Raw genomic sequence first — 16535 nt, forward strand, 5'->3', positions numbered from 1 at the left:
CACAATACAGACCAAATAGTTTAGATAGGAAAGTTTCTACAGAATATCTTGGATGACCTTGAGTCTAGATTTAGTCAACAAATGCTCATTGAGTTCCTCCTGTGTGCCAAGCGCTAGAGTAACACACAATCCTGGCACTCAAGGGGATCAAAACAAGGCCAGGAGACAGAAATTGAACTCTAACAGTGTGAAAAGTGCTATAACAAGGGAAGGAGAAAGTGCTATTTACAGGCCCTGGGCAGGGGGGAAGGGCTGGGAGGATGGCATTATTTTTTCCTGGGCAGAGCAGGAAGGCTTCACAAAAGAAGCAGCATAAAATGGTAGAGGCTGAGGATAAGAACACATTTTGAAGGATGTTAAGATAACTCTGGGGAGTCTGAAAGCCAACACCACATCAATTTTCCAGTGGCTGCTTTGCCTCCACACCTTTGGTGGCAATATATATTAGGAAGTACGTGTCAAACATACCTCCTAATTTCCTGAGTTCTCAAAAGGTCTCTGTCCAAGATAAACTTGAAATAAACTATAGTCAGGTACTGAATTTAGGAGTCTAATTTTCCTTTACCTGTGGGCTTTTAGTAATAACATGCAAATTACTAAGGCTCTATGGGAAGTTAAATGCTTATTATACTACAATTATTTTTTTTTTTAAGTGAAGTTGGCATCATTATGCACACGACAAGAAAAAAAGAGCTCACTGTTCCTTCTTTCCTGGTAGTCATCCTTCATGGTTTCTCTCTTGGTAGCTCTTGATACCTTCTACTTTTCCATTCTCTCAAGAAATAGTATCACCCAGGCATTTCTGACGCAAAGGTACATGCTCACACAGTCACACACAGTTTAAAAAATATAATACATGGACTATTTTCAGTGCCAAATGCAGCTGTAATTATATATTTCTTTTGGACGTGTTTTATGTTATTAAAGCATGTAAATACTTTATCTCCCTCAAGTTTTCCAGAACTCTATTGGCAGAGAGTCTTTTTCCTTTCTCCTTCCAAAGCATCGAATACAATTTCCTGAAGAGATAGTCAAACTTGGTTTCTGAGGGCTCACCTTTTCCCAGCATAGCCTTTGGAAATATAATTTCATCTCCTTCCAACAAAACACACCTCTGGCTTCTTCTTTTTTTTTTTTCCGGTACGCGGGCCTCTCACTGTTGTGGCCTCTCCCGTTGCGGGGCACAGGCTCCGGACGCGCAGGCTCAGTGCCCATGGCTCACGGGCCCAGCCACTCCTCGGCACGTGGGATCCTCCCGAACCGGGGCATGAACCCATGTCCCCTGCATCAGCAGGCGGACTCTCAACCACTGCGCCACCAGGGAAGCCCCATGGCTTCTTTTATCTCCTTTTTTTCCCCCTACAGAGGTGTTCCATTTCTTACCCTAAATTTCTGCTTTTCCTTCCTGCACCTAAACTTGCTGTGTAAGGCCAGAAACTATGTTTAGTGATAATCTACTATAAATCACCCCACATTGCCTTAAGGATGATAAAACTTTTGTCCCAATCACTGAGAAATGAAGTCAGTCATTTTCCTGAGCTCCACCTGTCCACAGATAGCTATCCCAATTAACCAGGCCATTTAAAAGCCAAAGCATTGTAATTAAAATTGTTTTTTTTAATGTCATAAAACAATGCACCATCTTTATTTATTAAGAAGTCGTTTTCAGTTTGCTGATCTACAGAGTAGATAATACACTTAATTTGCTCGAAGCATGGAAGCTCTTCTCAGCATATCCGTAATACAATGCAAAGAATTCTGTGTTGTGCCCTCAGCAACTGAACACACACACACACGCGTGCACACATACTACATCCAAAGGCATACAGGAGTTATCACAACTTCCTGTCTCTCAAAGTCACATCTGTAACTGGACCAGGGATCCAGTTGCTGATGCTACGGATATATTTTACCATCCTGGGCACATCTTTTTAAGCCAGCAGATCTACCACAACTTTGTAAAGAGCCTTGTTTTATGAAGTTTTATCACTTTCTGATCCACAGCATCATATTCCACAGTGTCAAATGAGCTTTATGTACCCGCAAACTTTGCTCCCCCTCCAAACATTGCTACAGACTCCTCTGCCAGTCTGTTAGCACAGACACCATTATTGGAAGGGTCCTCACCGAGGAAGTGACACTTGGCACCAACTTCTCTTAATAGTTGGATTATGTACAGAGAGCTGCATGCAGCCATGCTGGGGAGGGTGTGGAGGCAAATGGGAAGATGCTGGAATGCATGCCTTTCCAATGGCTTTCAGGGCACGTGAGATCCAGCCGCACTGGGTCATGGCAGGGATTCACCAGGAAAGGAGGAGGGCCAAACCACGGCACAAAGACCTGGGCAGGGGAGATACAAAATGGACCTTCTAGAACACTCTCACGGCAGCAAATGCACACTGAACCCTCCGGCTGCTTCCCAGAGAGAATTGATGGGCCCCAGGCATTCAGAGTTTTCTTCCTGTCCCCACAATTTAAAAGTTCTTAAGCTAATATGCACCAACCAAGCAGGAAGAAAACCAAGTAAAGACCTATTGTTACAGCAAAGAAGAGTAAAGCAGAAAGAAGCTCTTTAGGCAAAAGGTCCCATTAGTAAATGAATACCCCGCACCACTCAATGGCTATTTCAGACGCCACCACCACTAGCTATCCAGAAATCTACCCTGGGAGAGGAGACGACCTGGAACAGGATTTAACTTTTAATATTACCTTTAAAAAAGAAAAAAGAAGAAGGAAAGACAGAGCAAGCCATAGTACTCCACTAGAAGTGTTTTCCATTTAACAATATAAAATGTCTACCCAGTTATTAATAAACTTAAAGAAGTTCTACAGATTAGAGCAAAAAAAATCTTTGGGAGCAAAAAGCAAAATGTCATAGAAAACTAAAAATTAAATAAGTTCACATTGCTAGGGATTGGTGGCTTAGGTAATTGAAACTGAGAATCATGGAAGAGATCTACATAATAATTAGCTGCTGAGTTTTCTCCTGTCACATACTCCCAAATGGAGTATTCAGTGTTCAGCAGACTTATTAACGAATAAATGCCCGACTGGAATTAACTAGCACCTCATTCTGGAAGGCTGCTCTTGGCAAAAATGTAATATCCACAAGGCACAGCAAGTTGATTGCTGGTGCACACCATGGGCTGGGCTGGGCTGAGCATCGCATTCTTTAGAATCATACCTATTACATCAAGTTTCCGAACCATAGGTCCACACCACCTAACAGCACAACACCCTGCCACTGGACAACATGCATAGGAAGGGTGAAGTTTCTAGACCCCAAGAGACAACTTTCCAAGCTTCATGGTTGGCTTGAACCTGAAACATCTTTATTGAAGATCTGCCATTCTGCACACACGCAGAGAGCTTTCTGGTCCCGTGGCTCAGGGATACAGAGGGAAGGGAGCTGTGGTAGCAGCAGGTCCCTCTGTAGAGCCTCATCTGTTTCATCCTCCCAACATAAGGCACCCAAGTGTCCATGTGGCCAGGGCCCCTCCTTTCATGCACGATCACTGTTATGTTTCTTTAAATTCAGCTGCTCCTTAAGGAAACTCCCTGGCAAGTGAAAACAGCAGCAAAGGTAAAAGAATGCTGAGAATTTGGCTGCTGCCTGCAGTATTAGGAAGAACAGCAATTACTCAACTCTCTCTTAGTGTTAGAGGCAGAAATAAGCATGTGAATTTGGGCAAGTTTTGGCCTGTCTTTGCTCAAGCTTCTCCCTTTGTAGTATCTGTCACCTCCCTCCCTCAGTCATAATAACTAATGAAGTAAATGAGAAAATGGAGAAAGAGTGAAGGCAGCAGGTCAGCAAAGACATGGAAGAGAGGCAAAAAACTCTACCTTGAATCCAGACTAGGCCACAGTTAATAAGGCTTAAAGATCGCTGGCATTCGAAAGATGTTACTAACTTCCCGATAACTGTGTTTTGCTGTCTCCATTGCCTCACAATAAACATAACTGCGGGAGAACTCTTGATCTTTTCCTCCAAGCCCTTCCGTCTAGGGTACTTGGCAAAGAGTCATGTAGACACTACCACGTTTTTCTCCTCTGGCTTGCAAACACAAGGTAATATTTGACTCTTGCCCAGCACTTCTAGGTCATAAAAACATTGATCTTATGACTAGAAGGGCCTTACGATATCATCTGGTTCAGTTCCCCTGCCTTTAGGTAGGTAACTATTTAATTCTCTTTTGACAAATTAAGGCAAAGTCAAGTCAAGGGAAGCCGAGGAGGTTTTATTTCAGTAACCGGGCTATTAGGGGATGAAGGAAGATCCGGAAACCACGGCTATTTTTTTCTCCTTAATCATCTTACTCTCATGTACATGAATTTTGCAAAGTTTACTTTTCTGAGCAGCCCTAAATCCTTCCTGCAACAAGTGAGGATCTATACAAATCCATTCATTCTTTTGATGAAAATAGGGAAATTTATTTGGCCTTTCATTTTAATGTCGTAAACATGGTAATAAATTTTCCTAAAATTTGTCTGAAACCTAAGAACTCAGTATTTCTGGACAACACACAGCATACCCAATCTTTCTCAAAACATTTAAAAATCCTTCAAAGACTTTGGCTTTCAGAGATAAAACTGTCTAAAATCTATCCCCTTTTCCTCCCTCAGAATGTAAATGCCCTTGCCTTTAAACAGGCAAAGCTCCCAACTCGAAAGTGAGGGAAGGTTTTCAAGATCTGCATTTGACAAGATGATGGAATGCCCTGCCTCTGCACAATTATAAACACACACTCTGAGGGGACCAAGCCCACACATCCTGTATGCACGATTCCTCACACCTTATGGGTCTGAAGTAGTCCAACTAATTCTTAATACTGAGAGTCCAGTTCAGGCCACACTTTCTCAAGACGGTTTTACCTTATTGTGGCAGGTCTTTTGGAGTCTTAAAAAAAGAGTTAACACAAGTCTCCAATATTGAGATGCCTTTTGTTTTATCACAGTTGTGAACTGTTTTGCTTGTGGCCTTTGGATAATATGCTAAATAAGTTACCTCTTGTAGACCAGGACTTTGCAGGCTCAGGTTTCATTGTGCCCTGCCAGAAATTCCTCTCTGTTTTGAATCTGAGATGTTTGTTTATGGTTTTTGTTTTGAAATGCTAAACAAGATAGGCACAGTTTCTAGTTACAGCCTATACCTTTTTTTAAAAAAAAAAAACCTTGCCATAGACAGAGTGGCTGGTTGCTAAGGACTTAGCTAAAATTTCCAAAGAGCAGACTCTTCAGATTCTCTTCCGAGGAACTTGAAATGTAAAACGACAACACCTTAAAATACAATGAAGACTTAATTTTCTTTCTTAAATGTTCATAAAACAAGTGTTCCCAGGATATTTCAAAATGAAGGTGTTCTTTTTGGATGTGACAAATATACTTAAACAAAACTCTGAAATTTGGAAGTTTATCTCATCTTGTAGGTTACATGTTTGAATATCAACACTCTTGATGAAGGGCTACAATGACAGGTACTAGAGAGTTTCTGTTTAAAAAAATTCAATTTCTACTGTGTGATAATAAGGTTTGGTTGTCAAGAAGAAAATAAAGAGTTGTAAACTACTGATTCCAAGGACTATATCATTATGTTTCTTTCTCCTTATTCCATAACAGCCAATATAAAGCATTTGCCTTATGAGTTCTCAGCCCATATTTACTGGAAGAACATGATACTTAGTACCAGGTATGAAGGAAAAGTCACAGTTCCGTCTTCCTGGAAGTGGGACCACACCTATACTAGGAACCAGAGAGACAAGAACGTCAGGTGTTTTCATTCTAGGCGTTCTTTTCTAGCCTTCCACTGCAGCACACAGACTCTCCAGAGAAACCACAATGCAAATCCACAGTAAAGCTGCAGTATTAGTCCACATGAAAGATGGATGGGACACACTAGATCAAGAAAAGCAACGCAGATGCACTCTGGGCTGCGCACCATCTCCTGCTCATTCCCATGCCTGCCCTGGTCTCTGAGCTGGCAGGCTGGCTGCTGCTTCCTTCTGGAACCTCAGGATCCCAACTTGCCTTGCCTTGGCGATGCTCTGTGGGGTCTCTGATGACTCCAGCCATGTCTGGAAACCCACACAAAACTTCTAACAATAAAATGAAATTTAATGCACTTTCATGAAACCATATGCCATACATATGAAGATAGGTCACCTTTTAAAAACATATTTATTTGAAATAGATCTCTGGAAGTAAGGATTCAAACTGCAAAAGAGAGCAGATGTCCACCTTCTCCTGAAGGACTAAAGGGACTGAGAATTACAGTCATACTGGATCAAACCACTGACCGTTTTTTTTTGGCCCAGAGACCCTGGACTCATGCCCCTCATTCTTAATGCTTCACAGTCCCTTTCTCTCTGACAACACCGGAGACCATAGTTCTTAGAGTCCCCTGTCGAAGAGATTTAGTTAAGTGTGGTCAATGCACAAAGATTTTTTTTAAAACTTATACAGAGAGAAAGCTAACAAAGAAAAAAATGAGAAAGGACAAAAAATAGAATGGAAATTAGAATATTAGCTACGTTTTAAAAAATCTATTTGGTACCAGGTACTATACTGGCCATTACATATATTTTTGTGTGTATATACATGTATATACACAGATACACAACACACATACATGTAATCATATATATATTTAATATAGGTAATAATTCTCTCCAACCCTAACTGTAATTACTTGATAAAAGCTATTAATATTCCATTTTCACAGATGAGGAAACTGAAGCCCAAATGAATTAAGCAAGCTGGTTGTTCACAGTTGAACACAGTTGATTTAAACACAGGTTTGTGTGGGGACTTCCCTGGTGGTCCAGTGGTTAAGAATCCGTCTTCCAGTGCAAGGGATGAGGTTAGATCCCTGGTTGGGGAACTAAGATCCCACATGCCACGGGGCAACTAAGCCTGCGTGCCACAACTACTGCGCTCATGCACCCTGGAGCCCACGCACCACAACTAGAGAAAAGTCCACGCGCTGCAAGGTAGAGCCCGCAGGCTGCAACGAAAGATCCTGCATGCTGCAACAAAGAGCCCACGTGCCACAACTAAGACCCGGTGCAGCCAAATAAATAAATAAATATTTAAAAACAACAACAGCAAAACAACACAGGTTTGTCCGGCCCCAAGACCTATTTTCTTTTTCCTACAACATCCTGCACAGATGAGTGAGAAGCAGGAGGGAAGACAAGAGACCTCCAGGCCTGGCTTTGTTGCTGCTCCCCCCAAATCCTTCCTGGTAGTCACTGCCTGAGTCAGGGCCCCTCTTTTGCCCCCAAGATGCTCAGCACTTCCTATCTCAGGGCTTACCAGCTGCAAGGAACTGTCTTGGGCTACAATGGATTGTCCCAGTTGTCACTATCTACCTTCAGACCACAGCCTCTGTGAAAGCAGGGCTCCTATCCTATTTATTTTGGTTGAAAACTAATTATTAGACTAGCAGGTAACGTTATCAGTTCTTATTATACGCCCTATGCGTGCTACATGCTTTACAGGCACTAGCTGTTTGCTACTTCCAGTGTGGTCCTGGGATCAGAAGCATCGGCATCACGTGGGAGTTTATTAGAAATGCAGAATCTCAGGCCCCATCTGGACCTACTGCATCAGAACCCGTATGTTGAATGAGATCCCCCAGGTGATCTGTGTGCACATTAACATTTCAAAAGCACAGGTTTGTCTCATTTAATCCTCAGAGAAAACATAGATGGTACCTATTACTATTAACAGCTGGGAAGCTCAGGCTGAGAGAAGTTTACGTGCTGTCACTAGAGTTCAGCACAAAGACCAGAGCCACGGCAGCTGCTCAGCAAATATTCATGGAAGGAGGATGGCAGGGAAACAGGTAGGGCTAGAAAGAGAACGGAGGAATGGCCTGGTTCAACTCCTGACCTCTGCTTCTGCCTAGCTTGTACCTACTGCCAGGACAGGTCAGCTGCAGCAATACAGGCTGTTTCCTTAGCTCCGGCCAGGCCAAATCCTGCGCTGACCAGCAGTATGGACACTTCAGGGGCTAGGAACAAAATCTTCCAGAATAAAATGTGAAGGAAAATGCACATTGCTGATAAGTGTGAGTTTAGGTGCTCCTCCTTCCCCAAATGAAATATTAGTCCACAGATAAATGGTTAAATTTACAATTCTTACAACTTAATACAAAAAATTTCAGATTCCTCCCTCTTTATTTTTACCCCAAATATACAAATTTTGTAGAAATTATTTAGACCAAGTGTAACAAATGGGCATCAGGAGGAAAGGTAGCAAACAGCTTCAGAGGCCTTTAAATAAGTTTTTTAACTCAATGCATTTACGGGGTTGGGGTAGGGGGGGACCTGAACTCAGTAATAATTCGCTTTCTTCCTAAGAGCCCAGACTCCTCGCGATCAATTACTGAGGTAGATGAGGATTAAACTGAACAAGACAACGAGCCCACATCAGGTTATTTTACTTATTCTGGTCAGTAGCTTTGCTGCTTACCACGTGCTAGTCATTCTTCTAAGTCTTCATAGGGATTCCTTCACTGAGTCCTTATAGCAACCCTATTATTAACCCCACTAAACAGATGAGAAAACTTAGATGCATGGAAGCAGAGTGCAGACTTGCCCCCAGAAGCCAAGTTTCTAACAATTACATTCTTGGATCGAGGTATAAGTATTTCTCACAGAGAATTAATTGGGGTTGGGAGAGGGAGATAAGGAATTGAACCCTGTTCACTTAGTAACTGCAGAAGAAAAAGGAATCTCTTTTGATTTCTTTTCATGTGGGCCCAAAGTGAACATTACCAGCATTTACCTCAAGGGCCTTCTTAACTTTAAGTATATTCAACCATCCCTCTGTCCCGTTTGCAAGACCGACGAGGTCTTGCCCAAACACAGAGGTTTTCCATGATTTGATTAGGCTAACTGGCCAGGACAAGTAGCAGAGAGTGGATGAAATCAGGAGATGCTGATAAACGAACACCTCTCAGTTCACTGCCCACGCTCATCTGCCTAGTGGAACAAGCTAGCACAAAGAGAAAATCACTCCCAAACGGAACCTTGCCATTTTGAACCACAGCTGGTAGAGCGTTAAGAATGCAGCCTCATTCTTAGATGTTGGGAAACACCTGATATGTATCGCAAATGCTCTGAGTATGGGTAGGATCCCTTCCCCCACCAAAAGGGAGCTCTGACTCCGAATTTTGAACCTAGTTGGAATTTGAATTCTCCTTTTCAGCTTTGCCACCAGAGCCTGAAAAGATCATCTCAGATCCTGTGATTCCTAGAACAAATTTTACCCACATACCTCACCAACTAATCATATACAGACCTGAGAAATCAGTTCTACTTGGCTTGAACTTAAGTAGACTTTTGAAGGTCTTGCCTCATTCTTTATCTTAATTAAAAGAGTACCTGGAGGGCTTCCCTGGTGGCGCAATGGTTAAGAGTCCGCCTGCCAATGCAGGGCACCCGGGTTCGAGCCCTGGTCCAGGAAGATCCCACATGCCACAGAGCAACTAAGCCCTTGCGCCACAGCTACTGAGCCCGCGTGCTGCAACTACCAAAGCCTGCACGCCTAGAGCCCGTGCTCTGCAACGAGAGAAGCCACCGCAATGAGAAGCCTGTGCACCACAACGAAGAGTAGCCCCCGCTCGCCGCAACTAGAGAGCCCGCGCGCAGCAACGAAGACCCAACGCAGCCAAAAATAAATACATAAAATAAATAAGTTTATTAAAAAAAAAAGTATCTAGAGTAGGGCACACGTCTGAGAGGTCCCCAGGCTTCCCAGCACCCCACCCCCACCCCAGCAGAAGGCCTTGCACAGAGTAGATCAATGAATGAGTGAGTGATTTTTATGCAGAGAGAAGTGAGAGTTTTAAAAATTCACCTCTGGAGAATTGACCTCTGAGAAGGAAGGCTTTCAGTTTGTTATTCATGCATGCTTGGCTAGTCCACTGTTTCTTCCTCAAATAATTAATTGAGCTTTACTGGGGGGTGTCTCCAAAGCCCTCCCACTGCCTGTGCCTTGCGGAACACGGTGTTACAGGAACCCCGCTTCACCAAATATATTTACCTTCCAGTCATCTACCGTCTCCTACCCAGTGGTATTTACACACTAAAGTGGCACTGCCATCTCTCATGTTAGTGCCATAGCCTGAAAGACGTTAAACACACCCACATTTTTCAGGAATTTCACAATTAATGTCTGGAATGTGTTTTGGATTATTCTTCAAAGGATGACATAGTTGCCCTAAGATGAATTCAATATTTTTCCCTTCTCCCATTTGTCATTCTTTAGTCCTCCCACTCCATGATCTTTTTAGGGTCATCTGTTTTATCTATTTCCCCCCAACTTCAAAATTCCTGTCCCTTGCCTCCCCAAAATGTTCCCTTGTTCATCCAGATCATTGCATTTTAAGCAAGCCACACCAAACACAGAAACCTGCACCATATCACTAATACCTCCTACAACTGGTTGTAATGCCAGTTGTAATGTAAAGTCTAAGGATTATTCAGACAGTTTTCTTCATAAATTATTAATAATAAATATTATTTATTACAATAAATCAACCTGTATGTTCACCACTGCACTGCCAACATACTGCTTATAGATGTTCCCGGTCACTGTTAAATACGTGTTAATGGCAGCAAAACCTCCAGACCTGCTATTTTTGCCCTTCTGGTGCTATGCGATTCATCTGTCCTTTGCCAAGTGTTTTATGTGACTGGACTCCTCAACGACAGTGAGGGCTCTGTAAGCTCGACAGTCAAAGTGAAGGTCACGAAGTCCTGTCATTTGTGTAAGTGTGGTGAATAGTCTCTCCATGTTTCGTCAATATTTACTTTGGGGAAGAACTAATTATTTCCTTGTTTACTTACACTGGTTCCTCTTCCCATGCCGTATCAACATGATTTTATAGACCCTCTGCTTGTTTCTGTCCCTGGCATCTAAGAGTTCACTCTACCTAAAGACTTTTGAGATGGAAACTGGAACACCTTCCTCAAAAACAAGGAGCCCTGGTTTTTAAAATTTTTCCAACGCCAGTACAGGAGTATTAACTTTTCCCGTCCCCTCTTCGATATAATTAGTAAAAATTAAAATCCATGGACTCTTAACTCTAAGTCCTACGTTACAGAGGGATGAGAGGAGATCTGTGGCCGGAGCACAACCAGATGGTTTGGTGCATTCCCTGGCCTCCTAGAGCCTGCTCTCTGGGCCTTGCTCACCTCAGATCCTCCACAAACCTTCCAAGGAGCCATCATCTCCAGTGACTGAAAAGAAACCATAACCTTCTAACGCCAACAGTTTCAGGAAACAACATTACATTCTTTGCTCTATGTACCCAGCCCACATCCTTGGTTCTACTCACTGCCCCATGAGAAGTGGATGGGAAGAAAAGTTAAAATACCTGGGGGAGGGCTTCCCTGGTGGCGCAGTGGTTGAGAGTCCGCCTGCCGATGCAGAGGACACGGGTTCGTGCCCCGGTCCGAGAGGATCCCACATGCCGCGGAGCGGCTGGGCCTGTGAGCCATGGCCGCTGAGCCTGCGCGTCCGGAGCCTGTGCTCCGCAATGGGAGAGGCCACGGCAGTGAGAGGCTCGCGTACCGCAAAAAAAAAAAAAAAAAAACCTGGGGGAACTCAAAGGAGGACTGTTGTGAAAGAGACAGTTCTTAGATGGCAGTACTGAAAACATGGCAAGTTCAGTTCCATAAACATGAAGCCACTGAGTAAATAATCACTGGGAGAAAAAAAAAAATTGGTGCTTATCTGTGATAGCGATCACCTGGCTCTAATACAAAGTTCTCAGAGCAGAGCCACTCCATAGTGTCCACCAGGTTCCAAATCACTCTGTTCTCACAAACTGTCAAACTCAAGCCATTGCTGCCTTTTCATTACTTAGAGAAGGCTGGTCATGCTCTCCCAGCCCCACCCCACCCCTTACAGAAGCATACTGGACTATTCCACAGAGGAGGACAAATGGTCCTCACCCCTTATCTCCAAATATAATCCTCACTGGCCAATCAAAACAATCTTCCTAGAAAAATCCCACTTCAGTAGTTTTTCAACACTGTGTCTTTGATCTCCCAAAGAGATCTCCCACCCAGTCTTGGCCCTCAGGAGTTCAGAATCCAAACTTATTTGTCTGGCTTCTAGGCGATTTACCTAGAGGCAGGCCGCCTAACCAAGGAGCAGGCCACTTAGGAAGTTGCAAAGGGCAACAGGAAGACTCACCCAAATCAGTGGAAATGGGAAAGGGATCTGTACCTTCCCAGGGGCCAGAAAGCACTTTACAGACAGAGCAGAGAAGAACGTAGGTATCTGGCTCCCTGCTCAACTTTAAAAATGCACGTAGCCAAAAGTAATTTTTTTAAGGAATAAGTAAGTCAGGATTTACTTAGTAATGGTCTAAATGATGCTGAAAAGAAGTCCAAGTGTATGTGTCACATGATTCACCCTTCACGTCATTTAACTTTCAGAAAATGTTTTTTCTTCAGTGTTCTTTCTATGGAGACGACTGTTCTTCCATGTATTCAATGCACATTCACTGAGAGCCTACTATGGGCCAGTGTTCCTTAAAAACCTACGGCAGGGAGCCACAATTTGGAAGGGGTTCATTTCTGCCCCAATTTACCTAACTCACTTTGTGAACTGCAGTTAAAAACATGAGTTTGTTGGGGTTTTTTTTCCCTCACAAAGCCAGTATGGGGAATGATACAAATAAAAATTACTGCAAGTTGGTAAATACAGCAATGTAATTTGTATTTAAATTATATCATCGAAAGCAGGTAGATTAGTCACGGTAACATTTCTATACCATGCAATATGTTTTCTCAGTGTAGTCTGTTAAATAAGAAGTTTTCAAGAGTTTTCATTAACAGATACAACCAGTAGGGGTCATTTTAGGGCAAAAATTGCAGCAAAAGAGACTTCGACATGAATAAAATGTATCAATTCCTATTTCTGTTAGTTATGTGTGAATTTCCGAATAAAAATGGAAACTGAGGGAAACACTGGCCACTGAGAAATTTCTTGCCAATTAACAGAAAAACAAAAGAGAAAGTCAGCACCTTCTAGATTATTACTGCCATGGAATGACTCCTCTAATTCTTAAAAAGAAGGAAGAAAAAAGGCCACTGACTTATCCTGTTTTCCATAAATCTTGTAGTAAAGTGAAAATTCTTGGAATTTTAGACACCCTATTGAAATAGCTGTCTAAATCCAACCATTATATCATGCTAGGTAACACTGTCCTTCTTTGGGTTCATGGATTTAGAGTGCAACTTGACTGCTGCTTTTAGAGTTCTAAAAAACAAAATAAAATTAAAAATGCCCTGAGCACACAATTTTGGTAGCTGAAAACAGTCTGGCTAGATGGAAAGTGTTGCTAGAGAACACTAAATGAGATATCATCACGGTAATAAATACTTCCAAGCATTTTCAAGGCTAATACCAAGTGCGTGGGGTGTTAACAGAAGAAATGAAGCTATGAAGGATCGCATCACTTCAAAGGAATGAAACGCTCACCAACAAACTGCCAAAATAACTCTATACTATGATACCAGAATGTTGGTGCCAAAACACTTGATTACCGTGAATGTTCCCTGAGCTCCACATTTCCTTCACCAGAAATCTATCATGAAGAAACAAAACAAGGATTAGAGTCTTTAGAGCCTTCCCAAGTCCTTCTCAGAGCAGTTTCTACCACGTTTAACCTTGTTTCAGGTTGCTTGTTCTTTTTAGATTTATGGGAGGCTGACTTAAGTAAATTACACAGTCCAAGTGGCAGGGTTCAAAGATGCATCTTTTCGTCCAACTCATTCAGAATTCCCAAAGTCAAACACATAAAACAGTATCAGAAGTTAATCTCCTGGCCGTTTTTCTTTTTGTGAGAAATAAAAACGTTATGGGACTTAACACCAGGTGAGAGGCTTTTGTACTTGAGGCAAACAAACTCTTCTAACCCAATGTCCTAAGGGTGCAGTGGTGCACTTCCCTCCAAGGGTTCCCTTCACTCATTACTGCCCACTAGCCTCCAAACCAGAAAGGCCTTCCTGACTTTCCAGAACTGTCCAAACTTTAAAAACTGCAGTTATCAATGAACATGCGTGTGTGTAAAGAAAACCACAGAATGGAAGCCTTTTAACAGACCCATTTTATCCTTAAGGCTGCTACCTCCTTTCTCAGTAACCCAGCACAATAAACACACATACACACATAAGGATGCTTCAGAACAAACCCCTCCCTGGTCTCCCGCGTGCAGGCTGTGAGTACTAAGGAAGGGACGGGGCAGAGGGCGCCTCCTCCAGAAGTAAGGCTGCTGCGCTCTGCTCATACACCAGGATGCCCCAGAACAGCATCTCGCCCCAACGTCAGCCCAAGCAGGGATCCCACTTTTAACTGGTGCTGAGCCCTTTTAATTTGGTATTAGCCAAATAAAAAGAACTAACTGCGTCTCTCTAGACCCCAAACCTCACCAGGCACCCCGAGGCCGAGGCCGGCGGGCAGGGCTTAAGGCCGACACCCATCAACAGTGGCTCTCCCAAGGAGGGAGGCTCCACTAATCTAATCTTTCTCCCTCCGTCAGACACCATGGTGCACAATACTTAAGTGCAGCAACCAGCAGAACACAAAAAAGAAGGAACCGGCAACACGATTGGAAACACGCTGATATCTGACCTTAAAAAGCTGCCACTAATAGAAACAACTTTTCACTCCTAGGTGCCAGCCCCCCGCCCCCGCCCCTTCATTCAGGAGAGAAAGCCTTTGACCGTTTTCAACAGGCAAACAAATGAGTAACCACCGTAGGTAACTTCCCCTGGGCTGACATATTCCGGAGCTGAAATTGATTTATATGCGCAGGAGGAGGAAGGGGGTAAAGGAAAAGCGCAAGGAAAAAAATAATAAAAGAGTCACACAGGGAGTGTGAGCTGGAGATTGTCTCCTCCGCCAGCAGAAAATGGACTTTCACGGACGCGGTGCAGCACTCGGTTCCACACTGCGCTAGTGCGGGGAGGGCGGCAGGGGCTGGACTCCCCGAGGGGTTCGCGACAGCCTCCGCAGTGCCCCCTTCCCGCGGCACCCTCACCTCCGGGCGCACGGCCGGGCCACCCCACCCAGCCCCAGCCGGATGGGCCACACGTGTGCGCGTCTGTGCGCGACCAAGGGCGATCCCCCACTCGCCGGCCCCCACCCACGAAATCCAACCTCGCCCGCGACTGGCCAAGCGTCAGGGGGAGCAGCGAGCGGGAACCAAGGGACACGGGGCTCTCTCCCGGGGGTGGCGGGCGCCCCTCCTCCCGAGGAGCCCTCTCTCCTCGGGAAAGTCTCGGGCAAACTTTGCTCGGCGCAACCAGCGCCATGGGGGCGGCGCGGGCCAGGTGGGAGGGGGCCAGGGGCTGGCGACCATACCTTCGCAGACGCCCACTTCGTACTCGGTGATGGAGTCGCCATTGAGCGGGGGGCGGATGACACAGCGCAGCCCCCGGTCGCAGGCTCCGTGGAGCCCGTAGGCGCCGCCGCAGCTCTCGTTCCTCTGGCGGGCGCACATGTAGCAGCAGCCGCAGACGCCCTGAACGATGCTACCGGGGCAGCTCCTGGGCTCTTCGCACTTGGACTCGTCGCAGGGCAGGCAGACCAGCGCCCGGGTGCCGGAGCGCGCCAGCAGCAGCAACAGCCCCAGCAGCGAGACCAGGAGGTGCCCGCAGCCGGCCAGCCCCCTGCCCCCCGCCACCAAGTACATCCTCCTGCGCCGCCGCCGCCTCCTCCTCGCAGCCGGGCCGGGAGCGGGGCGGGCGCCCTCCCCTGCGCGGGGCACACGCGCCGCCGCCGCCGCCGCACCCGCAGCCCGCGGTCCTCGCCGCCCCCCTCGGGGCCCCCGGGGCGCGCCTCCCCTCGCGGGGCGAGGCCCCCGCCCCCCGTGCGGGCCGCGCCGACCCCGAGCCCACTAGCGTTGGCGCCAGCGGTGGCTTCCCCTCCTCCTCCTCCTCCCGGGAGGGAGGGGGAAAATAGAAAAAAAGTTTCCTCCCGGCAGCTCCGGTTCAACCCAAACTTCTGGCGGCGGCGGCGGCGGCGGCTGCGCTCGGCTCCAGCCCCGGCTGGCGGCGCCTCCTCCTTCTCCTCCTCCGCGTCGGTCGGCCCCGCGGCGGTGGCGGTGGCGGCGCAGCCTCCGGGCCGGTCCCCGCCTCCCGAGCTGCCGAGTGGGCGCGGTGGCGCAGCAGAAGGTCCGCGGCGTCCGCTCCGCGCGCCCGGCTCGCCTCACTCCTGCGCCGCTCCTCCGGGCGCTTGTTTATGGCTCGAGCCTCGGCCGCTCCGGCTGCGCCCTCCCCCATCCTACCTCATCCCCCAACCCGCGCCCCCCCCACCACTCCGCGCCGCGCGCCGCTCATTGGCTGCCCCCCCACCCCGCCCGGTCCGGCCGGCCCCCTCCCCCCTCCTCCGCCCTCCCTCCCCGGCGGCCGGGCCCTTCCTCCCTCGCACGCCTCCTCTTCCAGGCCTCCCCCTCCTCCTTTTGCGCCTGCTGGAGCCCGGCGCACAGAGCCGGCCCTGCGGCCGACTCTTCG

General features: G+C 46.2%; 1 protein-coding gene across 3 annotated transcripts in view; it reads right to left on the bottom strand.

Moving 5' to 3' along the window:
- Window positions 1-15788, bottom strand: part of CRIM1 (cysteine rich transmembrane BMP regulator 1) — a 207038-nt gene extending 191250 nt beyond the window's left edge. For 2 of the 3 annotated variants that reach the window (XM_081253959.1, XM_081253958.1), the window contains exon 1: window positions 15385-15787. In XM_081253959.1, coding sequence (XP_081110085.1) covers window positions 15385-15715 — 331 coding nt within the window. In that variant the 5' untranslated portion in view covers window positions 15716-15787. Of the gene's footprint in view, window positions 1-15384 lie in introns of all 3 variants that reach the window. The other variant, XM_081253960.1, reaches the window with a different exon arrangement.
- Window positions 15789-16535: the final 747 nt, after the last annotated feature.

The sequence above is a fragment of the Mesoplodon bidens genome, assembly GCF_964165515.1.
Source record: "Mesoplodon bidens genome assembly, chromosome: 14".
Classification (NCBI taxonomy): Eukaryota; Metazoa; Chordata; class Mammalia; order Artiodactyla; family Ziphiidae; genus Mesoplodon; species Mesoplodon bidens.